The sequence below is a fragment of the Camelus ferus genome, chromosome 24 (assembly GCF_009834535.1).
Source record: "Camelus ferus isolate YT-003-E chromosome 24, BCGSAC_Cfer_1.0, whole genome shotgun sequence".
Taxonomy (NCBI): domain Eukaryota; kingdom Metazoa; phylum Chordata; class Mammalia; order Artiodactyla; family Camelidae; genus Camelus; species Camelus ferus.
In genome coordinates, this window is record NC_045719.1 from 11473925 (window position 1) to 11494839 (window position 20915).

General features: G+C 36.5%; 1 protein-coding gene across 1 annotated transcript in view; it reads left to right on the plus strand.

Moving 5' to 3' along the window:
- The window catches only part of TAF4B (TATA-box binding protein associated factor 4b), an 84015-nt gene that overhangs the window by 41695 nt on the left and 21405 nt on the right, over nt 1-20915 (plus strand). The window contains exons 11-13 of the mRNA XM_006187169.3: nt 1554-1684; nt 6529-6654; nt 12198-12254. Coding sequence (XP_006187231.2) covers nt 1554-1684; nt 6529-6654; nt 12198-12254 — 314 coding nt within the window. The remainder of the gene's footprint in view (nt 1-1553; nt 1685-6528; nt 6655-12197; nt 12255-20915) is intronic.

Below are 20915 nucleotides of genomic sequence, written 5' to 3' on the forward strand. Positions count from 1 at the left end.
CTCTGTCATATTTTATTATCAGTTTACTGAAGATATTAGAACATTTAATTGTTCACTGAGACCTGAAATTGAAACTCCCAGCCCTCGTTTATTTCTAATATTTTAAAAATACAGATTTTCCTCTTATATAGTGTTCTGTTTTATAAATACATACGAAATTATTTTCAAAGTTTACCCCTAAACAGTAAGTATCTTAAATGCTCATTTTCTTTAAGTGTGAACTGACATGTCATTCTCTCCCTACCCTGTGTTTAATTATAACTTTGATCATTGGATTGAAATTGGACTATTCCTTCTATATAGATGGCTCCCACTTTTTGTTTATGCTGATGTTTTAGTAAAGCAGTTTTGACCTTGCAGTGTTTTTCCCCTCCCTGAATCGTAACTTGGTGATGAATTCAGTTTTGCTACCAAGTAATGAACTACATTTTGAAGGTTTGGTATAGGAGAAACTGAATCATTTTTTATCTTTTTTTCTGTCCAGTTTACCCACTTTTTGAACTAAAGTTTAACATTTATTATGGAATAATGTCAAAGAATGTATTTAAAATTTGTTGGCTTTTAATTAAATCTTATTTTTGCTATACTCATGTACACTTTGATAAGTATATAAGAGTATGTTTCAGATAGAATACAAAATCAAATAATATTTTTTTCCAAACAATATTTTAAAAATTTGTGTAAATGCGTACCTTAAAAACAAACACAATAGCACTAGTAAAAGCTATTTAAATTAGATTACCTAATTTCCTGTATCTTTAGATTTAGGTCTACTGATTCTACAGGTGGTTTCACTGAGCTGGAGAATTACTGTTTAAATACTGATAAAGTTGATTTATAAATGAGCTTCTGCTTTTGGATATGTGATCCAGGCTGTTTTCCTGAAACTTTCTTCCTAGTTAGCAAAAGAAAAGAAGGTTGGTTTATTTCTGGAATGGGATATAGTGAAAGAGAAATTATTCATATTGATGGGTAAAGTGATGATGCTTTGAACTCATTTCAACTTGTCAATTAAATACCAGGTCAATTTATAGAACATGAGTTAGTGTAAAATAAGCATGATTGATAATGGACAAAGGGGAGTATAGTGGTGTCGTGTAGACAAGGCATTAACAGAGACTCACAATATGAATTCATTGAAATAAATGTCATAAATTCTTAACAGTGTCAAACAGGGCAAAATGTAATTTTCTATTTTTTTAATTACTAAAATTAACAGAATACAGCACTAATTTCTGCAGTTACCGTTTTCCTCCCTGAACACTAGACTTGATTTGTGTTCTTATTAACTTTGTCCTATAAATGACCTTGCAAGGAGAATGATTCTAGAGGCTAAGTGAAACAATGTCTATATTTTCTGAGGCTTCAGGCTAGGTTTTATTAATGTAATGTCTAAGATCTTTGAAGTTGTGACTTTACCAGGAAAATCATAATCTCCAAACCTTTATTCATAATGGGTATGACTTCCAGGGGGAACAGAATACCTGCTGTGCTAATTATTTCAATTATCAGCCACTACTAAAATACGTAATGGATTTTCTCTGCTTCCACAGGTAAAAAGCATGACATTACGGAACTTAACTCTGATGCTGTGAACTTGATCTCCCATGCAACACAGGAGCGATTACGAGGCCTTCTAGAAAAACTGACTACAATTGCTCAGCATCGAATGACAACTTACAAGGTAAAGGAAATCATTAAAAAAGTACAGATTCTTCTGTCTCCTCTTTGTTGTGTTAAAGGTAGTTTTTTGGTATGGATTCATATTCTAGGTGTATTTTTTAAGGAAACGGTTGAGTCATGTTTCAGAGTGGTAGAAAATCAGTCTCATTCTTAATTTGCTTTATGTAGATATGCTTACATGACAAATAAAATTATAATAAAGTCTAATATGGTATCCAAAGCTTCTGTGTCAGTGTAGATTGAAATATATATACATCTGTTCTGCCTGAGGCTTCTCCTCCTGAAGCTTTTGGTTGGGAAGGAGGATGTGTTAGAAGAGAGTATCGGATTCAGTAATAAGTTAAATGATTGCATTGAGTGCTAATATTGGTGCCACTCATTATTGATTGATATTGGCTACTTTTATAAAAAATTAAATGCAGAAATAGTCTGTCTTGTCCCTAGTGGTGTGAACCAAATCACTTGCCATCATCAAGATGAAAGAAGGCACTAGATTTATTTGCGTTATGGTTTCGATGGAGTGCCAATTTATTGGGTGATGAAGGTTGAAAAAGAAAAAGATAACCTTTCTCCCCCCTCCCATCAGGAAATGTTGCTAGCTAGATTTTGTACAACATGCTTTTGGGTAACCTTCTGAGGTTTTGAGTTCCCAAGAATGGTTATTGTCATGATGTCCTAGACATAAATTAAAAGGAATCCAGGTAAGTATCAGCTACCACACCACAGGTAAATCATTCTGTTTTCTTTCTGTTTCATTTAGAACTTTAAAATTACTGTTTATAGTTGCTAAGGTCCTCACTTGTATAAATTTTTGTGAGAATTTGCTGGACTGACTTAAAATATCTGATCATAAGTAAAAGACCCTAATATTAGTATTTCTTTTTGTGTGCTTCCATTTCTCCTAGGTTATTTAACTTGTTGGCATAGAGTTGTTCATAGTATTCTCTGATAATCCTTTTTATTTCTGTAAGGTTAATAGTAAAGCTCCCACTTTCATTTTTTTTATTTTAGTTCTTGAAAGTGTTAAGGTAGACTTCTGATTTAAGATCTTACCTTTTTAACGTAGGCATTTATTTACTGCTATAAATTTTCCTGAGCACTGCTTTCAGTGCATTCTTTAAGTTTTGGTACGTTGCGTTTTTGTTTCCATTCATCTCTTAAGTATTTTCTAATTTCCCTTGAGATTTCTTTTATCCATTGAGTGAGAGTATGTTGTTTAATTCGCACATATTTGTGAAATTTCTGGTTTTCCTTCTATGATTGATTTCTGACTTCATTCCATTGTTGTCAGAGTATTCTTAGTATGATTCAGTCATTTTATTGAGGCTTGTTTTGTGGCCTAACACACGGTCTGTCTTGGAGAATGCGCACTTGTGAACAACGCTTGTGAATTTGGGAGTAATGTGTATTCTGCTGTAGTCATGAGGAGTGTTCATGTATGTATATGTATGTTAGATCTGGTTCGTTTATGGTGTTAGGTCCTCTACTTCCTTTTTTTCAAATTCTGTCTAGGGATTCTATCCATTATTAAAAGTAGGGTATTTAAGACTTCAGCTATTATTGTAGAACTCCCTGTTTCTCTTTTTAGTTCTGTCAGTGTTTTCCTTATATATCTGGGGACTCTTGTCTGGTGTGTATATCTGCTTGTCATATCTTCTTGATGAATTCACTCTTTCGCCAATATATAATGTCCTTATCTCTTTTAACGGTGTTTGACTTAAAGTCCATCTTTTCTGATATTAGTATAGCGTCCACCTCTGCTTTCCTTTGTTTGTTATTTGCGTGGAATATTTTTTCCATCCTTTCACTTTCACCTGTTTATGTGCTTTTACCTAAAGTGAATCTCTTGTAGACAGCCTTTGTTTGGATTATGCTTCTTATCCATTTTGCCAGTCTCTACCTCTTGACCGGGGAGTTTAATCCATTCACATTTAAAGCAATTACTAATTAAAGAAGAAAGAACTTACTTCTGCTATTTCACTGTTTTTCTGTGTGCTTCATAGGTTTTTTTGGTTCCTCACCCTCTGTTACTGCCTTCTTTTTTGCTTATTTTTTTGGTGTGTACTGTTTTGATTCCTTTCTCATTTTGAGGGGAGGGAGCGTTCTTTTTTCTTTTTTAGATGTTTTCTTAGTAGTTACCTTGGGGACTAAAATTAACAGCCTAAATTTGCAATAACCTAATTTGAATTAATAAGTAGCTTTCCTTCAGTTTGGGGATGTGGGAGGAAATAGCCTTTTTTTTTTCCTTCATTTTTTTACCGTAACTTTTTAAAGAGCCTCACAATTTTTCAAATCTGGGTTCTCCTGTTTTCTTGCCTCAATCACTCTGTTGTTTCAGAGATACACGAGTGCACTGTCATTTTCCAGTGGGCAGTTTCTGTACAAAGCGTAGCATGTATGTTTGGTATGGAATAGAATTTTTCCAAGTGTCATCCAAAACACTATTATGTGTAGCCTTCAGACGCAGTTCTTCTGGTGTATATCAATAGCATGTATTCCTAGGATCTAGTCACCCCAGGCAAAGTGGATAGTATCTACCCCACTTGGAAACTCAATAACTTAGCTTAAAGCTAACACATCCTTAACCCCTTATGTCTTGATACTGCCTGTCCTGATTGATTTTTCCCTGTCCCCATTTCCCCACGGTCATTCCTTAATATACAGCTGCTGCCACTGTGTGAATTTGCACACACAGAAAGATAGCTCTATGTCATCCTTCTCTAAACAGAAATAATCATCATTTAATTATATTTGGATCTAGTTCAAAATTATACTTGTTTTGTCGACTTTGATTGTAATAATATTTGTGTCACAGATTTAGTCCTAACCTTACATTTCATTCATCCCTGATAGGATTTATTTTTTATCTGTACAGTGTGGGAACTTTTACTCCATGAATTTTACAATAGTGAGCTACTTTTATTGAAAGCAAAATCCCACCATCTTTTTCCATTTGAAATCCTTCTACTTTTGATAATCTTTCACCTGGTTAGATGTAATTTGCTGATTAATCATAGTCCAGAAACTGAGGTTTAAGTAAAGAAGTAGAAAGTGACGTGTGTGATACAAAGCTTTTGATCTCGCTGCCAGGCTTTCCCCGCTGAAGGTATAATACGAGGCTTCTGCGTGCCGGTGGCTGTGGAGAAACTTCAGTGTGTTCCAGCTGGAAGGGCTGTTGTGCTTTCTTTAGACGGGGTTCACTTGATGATGTTATCATTTGGTCTGAGTCCTTATATTTTCATTGCTAAGCCACCCTGCTCTGTGGTGCATAAAGACTTCAGTTAGACCAGCTGGGTAGACAAGGAGGGAACATGATCAGATTGGGGTTAATGTTGTTTAAATAAGGTTAGAGACTCAGTAGAAAAGGGGGAGACACTCATTTGTTTAGGAGCTGGAAGAGTGAAGGAAGGGTGCATTAAGCAAGAGGCAGTTGTATCTGAGTTGAGGGAGAGAGAAGGAATCTTAGCATGGGAATGAGATTGAGTTCAAATTTAGAAAGTCTGTGCCCCTTTTTAATTTAGCATTTGTTGTCCTTTAAAATTAAATCCTGTCAGTAAACTATCTCCAGAGTATTTGAACACAAAAAAATGGTAAAAAAAAAAAAAAATGAAGTATTTAAGAAACCACTGGTTATTATGTTTATGTCTTTATGGTTGGCTATAACGTATTCCATATTCTATCTTGTATTATTTAACTTTAAAAACATTTGAGAATTCTTTTTGTATTAAACATGAGGTAAAGTAAGTATCATTAATACATCCTTGTTCGTTATACTATGTAATACTCTTTTGATCTAGTTAAGTACCAACAATAAAAATTTAATTTAAAAAGAATCTCGGGCATATGAAATCTCTCAGTCCCAGTTAATTGAATCAGCCATAAGCATGGGATAAAACAGAGATGGGAATAGGTGCTGTGCTCGAGATTTCCAAGCCAGGCGTTGACTGTTGGACTAAATGTGTAAAAACATTCAGTTTTCCTACTCCTGTAGCTTGCAGGTCTGAATTACTAGGATGAGTGGATGGCAGGAGGTCACCCCTGAGCCTCCACAAACATAAGGGGAGTAAGGGAGGAAAGATAGGTGGTCATAGGGAATGAAGAAAATTACAAAATATTTAGGCATTGAAGCACTGTTTTACATTTAGAATATTGGAATAAATTAAATGATGTAAATTTCATCATTTTATGAAACATTTAAGACAAATAATTATGCTTCTCTGTTATGGCTCTCATTGTGTACTTAATTTATTTGACTGTATTTTTTGCCCAAATCCATAGCTTAAGGGAGTCCTTAAAACAGGGTTTAGGATTTTAATGTTTACCATTTTATCCTGTGTTGTATTTTGATAGAAGTTGTACTCATTTGTCAAGTTTAGACCAATACAAGAATAGAAACAAGGGTGATAACTAAAGTCACCTTTGGCATATTTTTCAGTGAGGTGGTTATTTCTTTTTTATCTTTCACAGGCCTAAGATTTAATCATCATATTGAGGTCTGATGAAATGGACAATAATTTAATTAAAAAGACTTAAATTATAAGTAAATGGTACACTTTTTTGCTTTCTACTTCCTATTGTTAGGATCTTCTTGGATTAATTCCTTTTTTCCCTCTTCTGAAGGAAGCTTACTAAGAAAACTCTTTTAAACTTAAATGCTTAATCACCTCTCAGATTTTAAGGATGGTCAAAGTTCTTTTGTTGTTGTTTGTTTAACAGAAATAAAAATACTACCTCCTGAAGATTTAGCTCCCTGTGTATGTTGGTATTACTATCTTTAGCTGGTTTAACAAGACCTAATGTAGAATGTGTTGCCTAGAATCATCATAAGACTTTCTTTTTTCCCAGGCAAGTGAAAATTACATCCTGTCTAATGACACTAGATCACAGCTCAAATTTCTTGAAAAGCTAGATCAACTGGAGAAGCAGAGGAAGGATTTAGAAGAAAGAGAAATGTTACTTAAGGCAGCCAAGGTAAGATCCTGTGTGGGTGGTAAGTGAACATGGCCTGGTAAGGAGGCCGGAATTGGCTTTGTCATTGGTTGACTGTCTTGGTTTTGTAATTAAATTACTCATAAAATTTCACACAGCCACCGAAGGATGTGGTACAGTGGCTTTCAGTTAATGGAGTTTAATGAGAGATAATCTTTTGTCTCCTCATTCCTGTGGGCCTAACATCATATCTACCACCCCCCAAGTAAAAACGTTTTGTAAGATTTTCAGAGTCTTTTCAGGAGTGTGATTTGATAAGTGCCCAGTTGAAGTTGCGAGAGGAAGTGGGCAGGAGGGTTAAAGGTAAAATTAGGAGTAATTAGGATTAGAGTAGAGGATGAGCAGAGATGGGTTAGAGTGACACTAAGAGAACAGGTAAGGCAATTATTGATTTTCTTTCTTCCTTCTTTACACGTTTTCCTGGCCTGTCAGTGGCGGGTGGAGTGAACGCGCCCCACCAGTTTAAATTCTGTTGCAGCACACTTCTTTGTAGGCCTTGGCCCTTGGTGAGCAGTCTTACGGCTTGGAGACTAGCTTTATATTTTGTGTTAAAACACTTTAGTTTTGATTTCCAGTGTTCTTGGCAGCTTCCCCTTTTGGAATATTTGTTCCTAATCACATATGAATCACTTTTAAAAAATTAATTTATTTAAAAGTTATTTCATACGTATAGAAAAGTTGCCAGAACTATGCGAAGAACTCTCTTCTTTTCAATTGGGATTCCCCATTTTTAACATTTTACTGCATTTGCTCCATCTCCACCCTTTCTGTACACACGTGTACACTCCCGTTATCATTATTCTTTCATTCTTTTGTTCCTTTTTTCTTTCAATTCAGAGATTTCTTACGTATTCACAAAATTATGCAACTGTTGTCTCTGAGTAGCCTTTCTCAAAACCTTTTGAAAGTAAGCTTCAGACATGATGTCTCCTCAGTCTAACATTCTAGCATGTATTTGCGAAAACAAGGACATTGCCCTGCATCACCCCCAAGTCAGGACAGGAACAGTGTAAGACTGCCCCACGCAGATTTCACCAGCCGTCTTAGCACTCTTTTCTTTCATGGTCCATTTCCCCATTCAGGAATATGTGTTTATTCAGTTGTCATCTCCTTTCACACTCCCTCAGTCAGATTTTCTCACTCTTTTTCCTTCATGTCTTTGACAGATTTCAAGAGTGCAGGCCTGCCTTCTGTAAGGTGACTTGCAACCTTCATTCATCTTATGTTTCCTCACAACTTAGGTCATGCATTCTTGCGGGAATACATAGAATGATGCTGCATTCTCAGCGGATCATATCAAAAGACAACCTTGATAAATTGTCTCCATTTTAAATTTTCCCGTTTCCCGTTTGTAATCAGTTCAGTTTTCAGGAGGGAGGTATTGTAAGATGATGCCAGTATCCCATTCCTCATCAGACCTCCACATAGCAACTTTAGCGTCTGTAGATGATACACAATATCTGTGAATCAGCCACCTCTATCATGGTTGCCAAATGGAGAGTCTGTTCTCATCATCCCTTCTACGTTTACTAGTACTGTACTGTACGGAAGAGCTTTCATTTCTCTCATTCACTGATTTATTCATTCATGCATTTCATTTATTTCAATATGGACTCATGGATTTCTGTTTGATTTCTGTTACAACAGGTTGTAACCCATTACTATCATTATTTATTTTGATGCTCAGATTGCTCCTGAATGGGAGACTAGCACTTCCATCCTTTCGTCATGTTTCTACTATTCCCCGAGCATGTCCTTACTTCCAGGCGTAAGCTATTCCAGGCCCAGCTTTTACTAATCCTTCTTCAGCCCTAGAACCAGTCATTTCTCCAAGGAACCTTGTGTTTTCATTTGAGGATAATATCTAGAAACCAAGATTAGAGCATACAGTATGCTCACTGCTAAGGTATCGTTACGTGTAGGCCCTCTCAAGTGGGCAGATCTAGGAAATACATGTATGGTATGTATATATGTACACACACAGATCTATAACTATTTTTCTGTGTGCATACATTATAAAACTGAGTTAATATGAATACCTCTGAGTCCAGTCAAAATCTTAGGATTTTTTCTAGCTTTAACCTTTCCATGTTTATAAATACTTACTCTTTAGTCAGAAACTTGGCTTTCATTATCCTTGATGTATTTACTTATGTTCTCAATTTATAACTGATCTCCCAAGCAGCCATGTTGACTGATTCTTTTGTCAGCTACCACTGTTAACCTGCCCTCATTTCACTGCCTATGGAATTGGCCACCATGCCCACTGGCCCTTGCCTTTGTGAGTCTCCCCCGCCCCTCATCACCCTGCAGTCTTGTCCTCTGGTGTACACCTTCATGTGCCAAGGTGCACCACAACCTTGTCACTGTACAGCTTCTTGCTGTCCCGCAGTCTCAGTCTCCATTGTGACCCCACTTGCCCTGGGAAGGGGCAGCAGGGACAGGAAGATGCTCTTTCTTGAGCCCTTGAGTTATAAGCAAGCACACAGCCAATATAATGAGGTGGTTTGTTGGTGTTTTATTTCCAGTTACTATGCTGTAAACAAGGTCATAAGCTATTAAATACTTATTTAGTTCTTATTGGTGTAATATATTATACTTGCTCTGAGTCTCTCTTAGTTTTTCCTCCTTTACCAGACTTCTGAATCTTGGAGTGTCCCAGGTTTCAATCCTAGAGCTTCTTCTCTGTCTGCATTCTCTCTTAAGTTTATATTTCCATTTCAGTCTGCATTATGGAATTCTGGAGACAATTGCTTGCTTGAAATCTCTTCTTGGTTGGCCATAGGCATCTCAAATTTAATACATCCAGAAGGACTCCTGATTTTTCTCCCTACTCAAAACAACTTCTACTCTTACAGGATTTCCTAACTCAATAAAGACATCATTCCCCCAGATGTTCAAGCCAGAAAACCTAGGAGATCTCTTTAACTCCTTTTCCTCTCGTCTCCCTACATCCAATGCACTTCCTATTCTGTTCCCAGAATGTACCCATCACCTTCTATTCATCACTGTTGTTACTACTCTGGTCTAAGTTGTCTTTCACTTGGACTTTTATAATGTTTTCTAATTTCCTTTTCCTTCTATAATCCATTTTTCATGCTGTTGTTAGGATAATGTTTTCAAAGCAAATCATGTGTGCCTCTTTTGCTTAAAAGCCTTCAGTGGCTTCCCCTTGCACTTAAAATCCAAACTTCTTACCACACTTTAAAAGACACCCACCTCTCTCTCTGAGCTTCCTCATGTCACTCCCTTCTTCACTCACTCTGCTTCAGTCACAGTGACCTTTCTTTGTGTGTGCCAAGTTTCTATCCTAGACTACTAATGAGGCATTTAAAACTGAACACTGAGTTCCCTTCCCTAAGTCTGCTCTGGTCTTTACCTTCTCAGAAGGTTGGAATTTTCATTCTTTCAATTGCTTAGGCCACAATCCTGAGAGTCGTTCTTGATTCCTCTCTTTTCTTCATACCCTGTATCCAACCCATCAATAAATCTGGTTGGCTTTACCCCCAAAATATATTTTGATCTAATTACATGTCATCATCTTCTCTGCTGTGTTGCTAGTCCAAGTGGCCTTCATCTTTTTCCCCGTCTTGTATTCACAACAGTTGTTTTAGAACAGTTTCCGGATTGCTCTGTATGCCTGTGCCTCCAGTCTTGGACCCCTACAGTGCATCCTCTACATGGCAGCCAAGTGATCTTTCCAAAGTGTCATGTCAGTGACATCTCACTCCTGTGCTCCCAACCCGCCAGTGACTTTTTCTTATAACTAGAGTCAAACCCCAGCTCTGTATCATGGCCTACAAGGTGGCACGCAGTCTCAGATTTTCTCCAACCACACCAGGCTTCTATCTTGCCTCGGGTACGCCAACTGTGTTCCAATTTTGAGGCTTTGGCAGTGACTGTGCCTTCTGCTGAGGGTGCTCTCCCCCCAGATCTTTGTATGGCCACCTCCTTCTTGTCATTCAGACCTCTTCTCAGCTGCCACTCCTCGTGGATGTCTTCCCTCCCATTCTGGCTACCTCCCTCCTCTCTCTTCCTCTCCATCACATTATCCTGTTTACTTCCATTATAGCACTTAGCACTATCGGTAACCGTTTTTTATTCTCCCCCATCATACATGTTTTACATTGTATAACTCTGTTTAATTTTTATAAAATTGTATTACTATTTTTCTCTTCTTAAAATGTAAGTTACTGGAAAGCAGGGACTTTATCTTGTTATTTCATTTCCTGTCTCCAAGAACTAGAACAGTCGCACACAGCGTAGAATATACGCTGTGGATATTCAATAAATATTGATTGCCTGACAAAGACTTGATGCCTACATGTGCCCATTTTTGTACTGTGGCAAAAAAAATTACATACACACGTATTCATATACACACATTTTATATAAATACATATATATACATATTCATTCTCTCCTAATATAGGTAGAATAACAAAGGAGTTTTCTTAGTTTGGGCGTAAGTGAAGTTTTTTTAGTAGGTTGGGGACAAAATGAAGAAAACAATGATTAGCGTTGGGTGGAATCTTATGTACATATTAAATTAAGGTGTTTAAAATTAGAAGGCACTCTTTTAAAGCTAAACAATTTCTTATATTTTCTTTAATGAAAGTACTGATAAAGTACAGTAAAAAAAAATCCTTTTAGCCTTTATTTTGTTAGCTGTCTTTAGTTAGCTTATGTTGCATTTTATAGAACAAAGGTTCAAGTTTATAAGGAGTTAGGTAACTTTGTTAGGATGAGAAAAAGGCTACACCCATCCACAGCGTATTTTTAAGGGGACAAGTGCCCGTGGTGTTAGACATAAAGTTCCTCCCTGACCCTTTGTTCCATCGTAGCATTACATGTAGAAGGTAGCTCTCTTATGGCAGTCCTGTAAGATAGTTCATTTTTGGAATGTTAAACTGCATCAGTATGGAAAGCAACATCCAATAAACGTTTATTGAACATTCACCTGGGCACAGTATTCTGTTAAGTACGATAGAGGACCTGAAGGTGGTAAGATACTCTAATGAAAACACTGGGACGTATTTCCTACTTAATTTCTTTTTAATTACACTTTTGATGAGAGGTTTGGTTCAAAATTCACCGGGTTCTTGATTTTAATAGTCCTTGAAGTACCATATGTTTTACCAAAATGGCTTCACCTGAAGGTTAGCCTGTGTTGATTTCATTTATTTGAGCCAAGAGTTATCCTCCTTTTCTTTTCCTTCATCCTTACCGTTCGTGTTTTAGTTTTTAGCATTCCAGCAACAACGTCATGCCTCAACTGGACCTGACTGACATTGTTAGCATCACTTCTGTATAAGCTTCCTCCGGGCTAGAACTGCAGCAGCCGGCCCAGATGATGCGAGGGAGGGGGAGGAAGGGAGGGAGTGCACCAGACTGGATTGAGGCATTTTCCCCTGGAGCTAAGGTTTTCAATCACAAGAGAAAATTGTCATTTATTAAATATTTAACGGCAACTATGGTGTTTAGATGCCAGTAATTTCTATTAAAATTTTCTTTTCCTTTGATAGAGTCGTTCCAATAAAGAAGATCCAGAACAGCTGAGATTAAAGCAGAAAGCCAAAGAGGTAGGACTTTCAAGTTACCATGCTTGTCTTTGTGTTTGGGGGAAGGTTGGCAGCTCTCTCCTGGCAATTAGGTCAGGGTTTATTTTGCTGTTGCATACCATTTGCCGAAGCCTTGGGGAAGGACAGGAACTGCTGAAGGCAAGGGCAGTACTTCAAATGAGGTCAATGAGTTATGTGCTCTCTTTTTAAAATTTATTTTCAAGGCTTAGGCCTGTCTAGAAATGGCTCTTTGTAAACTACAGCAGCGTACTTGGAGAAATATAATGTGGGATTAAAAAAAAAGAAAGAAAGAAACTTCTGAGATTTAGCATCTGGGACTGTACAATAGGCTACATTTTTCCAGGGTAATTGTTCGTTTTGTAAATCTGATACTGCTTATAATTCTTTGGCTGGGAGGTGGTACTGGGATTTAGTTTTAAATGGAAAACGCCTCTGGCTTTTAATTTTCTGGGCCCAGCAGTTTTCTGTTCTGGAATGGAGCCCTTGTTTCACACAGTTCATGTTTAGCTGCAGGGGTTTTAGTTTATAGCTTAGACTGGTTAAGCTTTTACTCCCAGAGGCCTCTGCATAGCAACTGTAGAAATCAACAAATAAGTTCATTTATGTCTGCAGCCTCCTCTCAGTAGCTGACTTTTTACATTTCCCAATATCCATTTCCTGACTTTTCTAGCCCCAGAGAAAAAAGCTCCACTAATTGGAGCTTATTTTAATTGAGCCTTAATATTGGATCTCACTGGAGTTGCCCCCAGAGCTGCTGAGAACAGAAGGAAATGAAAGTACCTGAGGTTGAAGATGTGGTGTGTGTATGGGTGTGTGTGTGAAATTTTTCACTTGACCTACAGACTCTTTTCCCTGCTGAATAAATCATCAAGCCTGTTCACATTTCTGATTAAGGATCTGACAGCAGACGATAATAAAGACAATTGAGGTGTGAGACGTGTGATATGGAGCTGAAGAAATTGGTTTCTATAGTTACTTGACTGATTTCATGCAATTTTTAAGGATCTTTGTGCTAAATAAGAGTGATTTCCTGAGCAACCTTTTTCCTTAACTGTGCCTCTTGAACTATGAAATTTGTTGTTGCTTAACAGTGCTGCACCGGCTCCTAGGTGCCAGCAGCAGCAGGTTATTTATGAATGTTGTAAAGGCCCTTATTGTTTGGATTAATGTAGGAGCTGAGGCAAAACAAATGGAAATCTAGTAAGATTCCTACAATCAATGTGGTATGTTTTTACTAAAATAGAGAAGGAAGAAAACGTGAACTCTAGATGGAGGGGTTTCTGGATTGGGATGAGAACTGGAAAAGGAGAATATTAAAAAGGATTTGAAACCAGAATCATTTTATTTCAATAAAAGAAGAATTCTCATACTCATTTCTTTCCAGTCGAAAATTTATCTAAAAATATTATCTTAAAAAATTAACATGAGAGCTGTACCTATAATCTTCTTTAAACAAGTCTGGCTTGATGATGGGTTATTTGGGGATGGGGAACTTATTGTTGCCATGAATCATGGGTATCCCTCTTTGTTTTCATTGAAGACTGATTCGATTCTTATCTTACTTTCTTGTAATTACACCCTCGTTTGGGAAAATGTATCTCAGAAAGCTTACCCTTCTATCCTTAAAGATCTTATCCTGTCTGCTCTTCCTTCATAAACCTTCACAAACATCTAAATCATAAATTAATTTTTCCTTCATGTTTGTATGGAATGGTTTAGTTTGGTTGGTTTTTCTTTTAATATTATGTTTAATTATTCCCTGAGGGATGAATAGGTGGACAGGATTTTTTGAAGAAAATTGTGGAGCGAATATGGGGAAAAAAAAACTCTCAGTGAGAGCAGGTGGTGGCAGACCTGTTTTTTCCTCCCACTCTTTTTTCACTTGTTTGTTTCTTTATCCTAGCAAGAGTAAAAGGACTCTGTGTTCTTCCCCAAAATATTTTGAAAGTTTTCTGGTTGCTTCCTATTCTAAATCATCTTCGATGTAAAAAAAAAAAAAAATCAAATACATTGGTCCAGTTCCATTAACAGAGCCACTCTGTATTAGTTGCAAATGTTTGATGAAAGTAAAATATTGTCATTTCTGTCACCCCATTGCCCCCTAGAGCTCCTAATAACTAATATTCTAAGGAGCTCTAATTTAGAATCAAACACAGGGATATCATATTTTGGTTGCAAAAGTCATTGACCCTATCTTCATCTAGAGTTGAATTGTTCTCTTACACAGTAATTTGTAAGGTTATCGTTTGGGGTATATGAATTGATATTACACTGGCATAAACTATAAAGCTTTGGTTTGTGAGTTTTTTTTGGTATTTGGCTGGCTGGAAAGTTTTCTTTATCCAATTGTGAAAATTAGCACAGATTCCTTACAGTTGCTCCATCTAAACTGCTTTGCTTTCCCCTTCCAGGTAACTACCTACCTACCACGCTGGTCATAGGAAATAGATTAATGACAGTATCTTATGAATAGAAAACTCCAAAGAGCTGTTTAGAGAAGCTGTAGGTTTTATTGATCCTGGGAAATGTTTCAGCAGTGATGTTTGTCATATAAATATTAAATCACAGCTTGAATCCCCTTCATACATGGGCTTGTGAGCCATGATTGCTTTCAATTGTTAAGGACTAGAGTTTTGATCTTGATCATTTCTCCCGTAGGTTTTCTTCTCTCTAATACAGTTTTAAGAATCTATTTATTTATTCTTTACATTCTAGTGCAAGGACAAACTGTGTTAAATTAGACAGTTTTTATAAAGGTGTCTAGTTTCTTTTCATCCTTCCTATTGACTTCTTCCAATTTTGTCATTCTCATTTGGCACTTAAAAAAAAAAAGTAGGCTGCCTTTGGGTTTGCCTCCAGCCTAGTCTCAATCCGTTGAAGTAAATCCTGGTGCATACTGTTCTTATTACCTACTAGGCTGGCTGTCTGTTTGAAAACCTTATTATTGTCTGGCTAAAATGTGGATATCTCTGTAATTCAAACATTTTAGTTCTAACTTTATGGGTGTCTTTTTCTCATTTTCTGTTTTTGCCTAAAAAAGAAAACATTGTGTTTTTTTCTCTCTCTGTTGTAACTTTATGTTCTAAATATGAACACTTTTAAATTATGATGTTTATCCCCTAGACACTTTTATTACAATGTAGGTACTGAATTCTTCCATTTCATCATTAATTTGTGAAAGGTGTTAAATAGATTACTAATTGCCAAATTCTAACTTCAGACAAGCAGGCGCATCTTTGTTTAATGCAGCTGCAGACTTGTCTGTGCTGTGTGTCCTAGATTACCATCTAGCCGTCAGTGTTTTCCTTTCTTACCACATCATCCAGAATTCTGTGGAGCAAGTCATCTGACCTTGGAGTTCAAACATCCTGATTCCTTAAACATTTGTTGTATATATTGTGACCCTTACTTCCTTTTGACTATCTTCTTTCTTTTTTGAGAAATGAGTTCAGTGCATCTGTGCAGAGTGAGACAAAGAATGCACTGACTTTCTTTTTAACAATTCCTAGCATTTCCACTTTCATTTTGTTACCAGACAACAGAAGAAAGACAAAGGAATGCCAGACATGTACCTGCTGGCACATTAGCTTCACCGGCGCAATCTGTAGAAACTGGGCAAAACAATAAGTACTAAATGATTCAGATGTGTAACAGGAATATATATATATACACACATATATGTGTGTGTGTATATATATATATATATATATATATATATATATATATATATATATAAAAATAAAAAGAAAACTTGTACCCTGAAGTATTTTGAATTTTTGTTTATAGAAAATATAAGATATGAAAACTAGTAGCAATACAATTCTCCATAAAGCATTATTGTACAAAAAAATAAAATACTAAATCATAAGGCTCATTACTGATTAGAAAATATATTACTAACATACAAGAAAGGCAAGGGATTTTTTTTAACTGATTTATAATCATTTTACAGTGTTGTGTCAAATCCCAGTGTAGAGCACAATTTTTCAGTTATACATGAACATATATATATATATTCATTGTCACATTTTTTTCTCTATGAGCTACCGTAAGATCTTGTGTATATTTCCCTGTGCTATACAGTATAATCTTGTTTATCTATTCTACAATTTTGAAATCCCGTCTATCCCTTCCCACCCTCCGCCCCCTTGGCAACCACAAGTTTGTATTCTATGTCTGTGAGTCTATTTCTGTTTTGTATTTATGCTTTGTTTGTTTGTTTGTTTTTAGATTCCACATATGAGCGATCTCATATGGTATTTTTCTTTCTCTTTCTGGCTTACTTCACTTAGAATGACATTCTCCAGGAGCATCCATGTTGCTGCAAATGGCATTATGTTATCGGTTTTTATGGCTGAGTAGTATTCCATTGTATAAATATACCACATCTTCTTTATCCAGTCATCTGTTGATGGACATTTAGGTTGTCTCCATGTCTTGGCTATTGTAAATAGTGCTGCTATGAACATTGGGGTACAGGTGTCATCCTGAAGTAGGGCTCCTTCTGGATATATGCCCAGGAGTGGGATTCCTGGATCATACAGTAAGTCTATTCCTAGTCTTTTGAGGAATCTCCATACTATTTTCCACAGTGACTGCACCAAACAGCATATCCACCAGCAGTGTAGGAGGGTTCCCCTTTCTCCACAGCCTCTCCAGCATTTGTCATTTGTGGATTTTTGAATAGTGGCCATTCTGACTGGTGTGAGATGATACCTCATTGTAGTTTTGATCTGCATTTCTCTGATAATTACTGATACTGAGCATTTTTTCATGTGCCTATTGATCATTTGTATGTCTTCCTTGGAGAATTGCTTGTTTAGGTCTTTTGCCCATTTTTGGATTGGGTTGTTTGGTTGTTTCTTATTAAGTTGTATGAGCTGCTTATATATTCTGGAGATCAAGCCTAAGAAAGGCAAGGGATTTTTTTAAACAAAAATTTTAAAAGATACAGAGTCGGTGAAGTGTGATAGTTAAGTCTATTAAATTAGAGCAGTTTGTGTTTAAACTTTGTGCTAGTTCTGCACAAGCCAAAACTCATGGAACACTAGACAGGCAAAAATGAAGTTTGTCATTTAAAGTACATTTTAGCAATAAAATTAGTGTGGTATGGAGAAGATGTTCTTAAAATGACAGGTTATAAGGAGCTTACGTGCGTAACAGAGAAACAGAGATGCAGTGTTTCAAAGCATTGATGTCTAAGGCAGTGGTTCTCAAACTTTAATGTGCATGAGAATTATCAGGAGCGCTTGTTAAAACACACATTGGTGGGTCTTACCCCCAGAATTTATGATACAGTAGGCCTGGGACATTTCCATTTCCAACAAATTTCCAGTAATTCTGCTGTTTCTGCTGCTGCTCTGGAGATTACACTTAAAACCATCAGTGTAGGAGAAGAAAGAAGAGAGCCTTTAAAATCTTTCACTTCCATTTTTGCATTGACTAAATGGTCATAGAAAGTTGAATATAATACTGTGGTTTGGGAATCTGAAAATTGGCATCTTGAACTGGCACATAGTTCAGTTACCATCAAGTTACCATTGACTAGGCTCTCTCTTGGCTTTACTGCTTCACTAGGTTTTTTTAATGGATATTTTCACAAGAGACCTTTATTGGTTGTATCTCTTGATTGATGTACCTTACACAGAAAAGATAACTTTTTATTTAGAACTTCATCAGAAGGTTGTAAGCATTCTTAATTTTGAAGTATGAGATCTGTGTGTCTTGAGAAACGTAGTTTCCTTTTGGTAGAAGATGTGTGTATTACAGAAGAAATAGCATTGGACCAGAGTCAGGGGTCTTGGATGCTAGGCCTGCCATTCTCTGAATTTCACTTTGGGAAAACTTCTTCACCTCTTTGAATTTACCCCAGTTTCCTTGTATTTAAAATGAATGTAACAATACATGTTCTGCTTATATTACAGAGCTGTCATAATTTAGGGAAAGGTGAGGTATTACAGGGAAAACCAGTAGCTTAAAAACATTTGCTGTAGGAACATTTAAGAAAGATGCTATCTATGTAGAATAGATCAATAAGATTATACCGTATAGCACAGGGAGATGTATACAAGATCTTACGGTAGCTCACAGTGAAAAAAATGTGACAATGGATATATGTATGTTCATGTATAACTGAAAAATTGTGCTCTACACTGGAATTTGACACAACATTGTAAAATGACTATAACTCAATTAAAAAATGTTAAAAAAAAAAAAAAAAGAAAGATGCTATCAAGCTCTTAAACGTAAGCTGGAGATTGACCACGGATATGTCAGTTACTTTTTGGTATTTGGGGGGTGGGGAGTGGAGTTTTTTTTTCCTCACACAGGACTGAAAAGAAGGTTGGAAAGAAAAAAGAATGTAAGAGTGAGAACTGGAAAAAAAAAGTTAATGTAACCTAATATGAATACAGTGCATTATATTTCTTCTAAACAATACATAAATCAAGTATTATGTTTGAATGTAAGGGGGAATGTGTCTGATTGAGATTACGTGGAATATGATATTTTCCTGAAAGTTAGGGATGAATTACAAGGGCTGACTAGCAAAGCATCAGAATATATTTTTCAAATTCCTAGTATCTCAGGTGTTCTGCTTATCTTAAGCCTTAATGGTTGGGAGAAAAAATTAATCAGACTCTAATTGTTTGATTTGGTGGAATGCCTGCTTATTAATTTTTAAAGGGTTGTAAAGGATCCTGTGTTTCAATTGTGATGTCCTTGAATTTAAGCTGGGGGGGTGATTTTTTGGTAAGTTCTCTTAAGATTTTGCTCCTTTGGTTTAAGATTTATGTTAAAAGAGTTTGGTGCCATGTTGTTTGCTTGTTTTATAGTATAATATTTTAGGATTAACTTTGCTTCTCAATAAATTGCCATACTTCAGAAGTGATTGTAAGCATTGCTGAGAATTTTAGTGTTTGGTCAATTATTTTTTCACAGTATATCTAAAATTCTATTTACATTTTTATTATTTAAGAAGCATCTGTTGTTTGATGGTGGGGTTTTATTGTTATCTCTGAGTACACTTAATTGTGAAATATAAGCAGGACATAATTCGTAATCCTTTGTATGCTGGACTCAAAACCTGGTAGTGTACTTTATTTCTCTTATTTGTTTAGAGTCTTTCAAACATTACTGTTTGGTGGCATTAGCTGCTTTTGTTACTGTTAATGTGTTTCTTGTCGGACAGCACACATAAGCCTTTAGGGAGACATTAACTTATGTCTCAGATCCTCCCTTTGCTATATACCTTATTATCATTTTCCAGAAGTTTGTAGGAAAATCACACTGAATATGACACTGCTTCATATTTTTGGATCATTTGTTACGAAGGAAATCTCTGCTGTCATCTTTTGTACTTTCTGTGCCTACATTTTTTTCTCTATATCTTGCCTTCCTTGAGCATGAAAAAGAAACACATTTTTGGATTTCCCATTATGTCAGTGTCATAATTATCTATATAATTTAGCCCTTCCTGTTAAATATGTCCCTATATCTGTGGAAGGAGTTGGCTGTAAGACGCTGGTTTATTCATTCTTTTTGCAGCTCCTCTGATTCTGCCTAAACTTTCCAGGTTCTGTTTTCATTTATTTTTATTTTTCTGTATCTTTTGTTCTTGAAACTTGTGTGCTTAGCATCAAGAAGTACCTCCATTGAATTTTAGCTCTGAGAACTTGTGTGCTCTTTAAGGTAATCTATTAATGTGTTTTGGATCTTGATTAAAGTCAATACTACCGTAGTTGTACTTGAAAGGGAACAGAGACAAGTACTAAACACTGGGGATAAAGTAATTTTTACTACAGTTGCTGTATTGCTCTCTAGGGCACTGACTTGAATTTTAGGGGACCTCTACTTGATATCAGAGAGACTGTGATAAGGAAGATGAAGGCTTCTGTCTGTTTCAGTTAGCCATAAAGGAAGGAATGAGGGTACCCTTAAAAGAGAAGCTGCCAAACTTGTTAGGTCTTTTTGGACCAAGTTGAGTGTTGCTGGTGTAGGTGAGTAAGTAGGCTTAAGTTTTATGAAGCAAAGGCTAGTAGGAATGTAATGTAACAGACACTTGTTGTTAGAATTCTGGTTAAACTAGCTTTTAAAGTATTCAGTTATGATGGAGTAAAAACATCCCATACTGTTTCTCCCACCAAGTACAGCCTTAAAACCTGGACAGGAATGCATGGAGTAGCTATTTGAAGGCTTTGAAAAATAAATAGTAGGCAAAGTGGGGAAGAAGATGAGAATGCAGACTGACTTCTGAATCAGCAGTGAGGTTGCTGCGTCTCCTTCACCCCACCCTCCACCCCCATTTTTTCTTGCTGCTTGACCTAGACATGGATACAGTCACAGAGTAAGTGGCAAAGAGGGGTAACTAGAGCCCAGGGAACCGAAAGTTACTGAGAGATTTGTAGAAGAGGAGGAGCTTAGGAAAGCAACCTTATATTATTATTTTAAATTCTTACGCCCACTCTTGAGCTACACGTTTGTCGTATGTGAATCTGATTCTGATCAGCATACCAAAGATTTTAGCAATTGCACTAACAGACCACTGCCAGGTCCCAGACTGATCACTGAGTGATGCACATTTGGAACAGATCCAAATAGCACTACAAAGGCTTGGAAAACTGAACTGATTTTAGAGCCACAGCCCACAGAAAGTCATGTTGG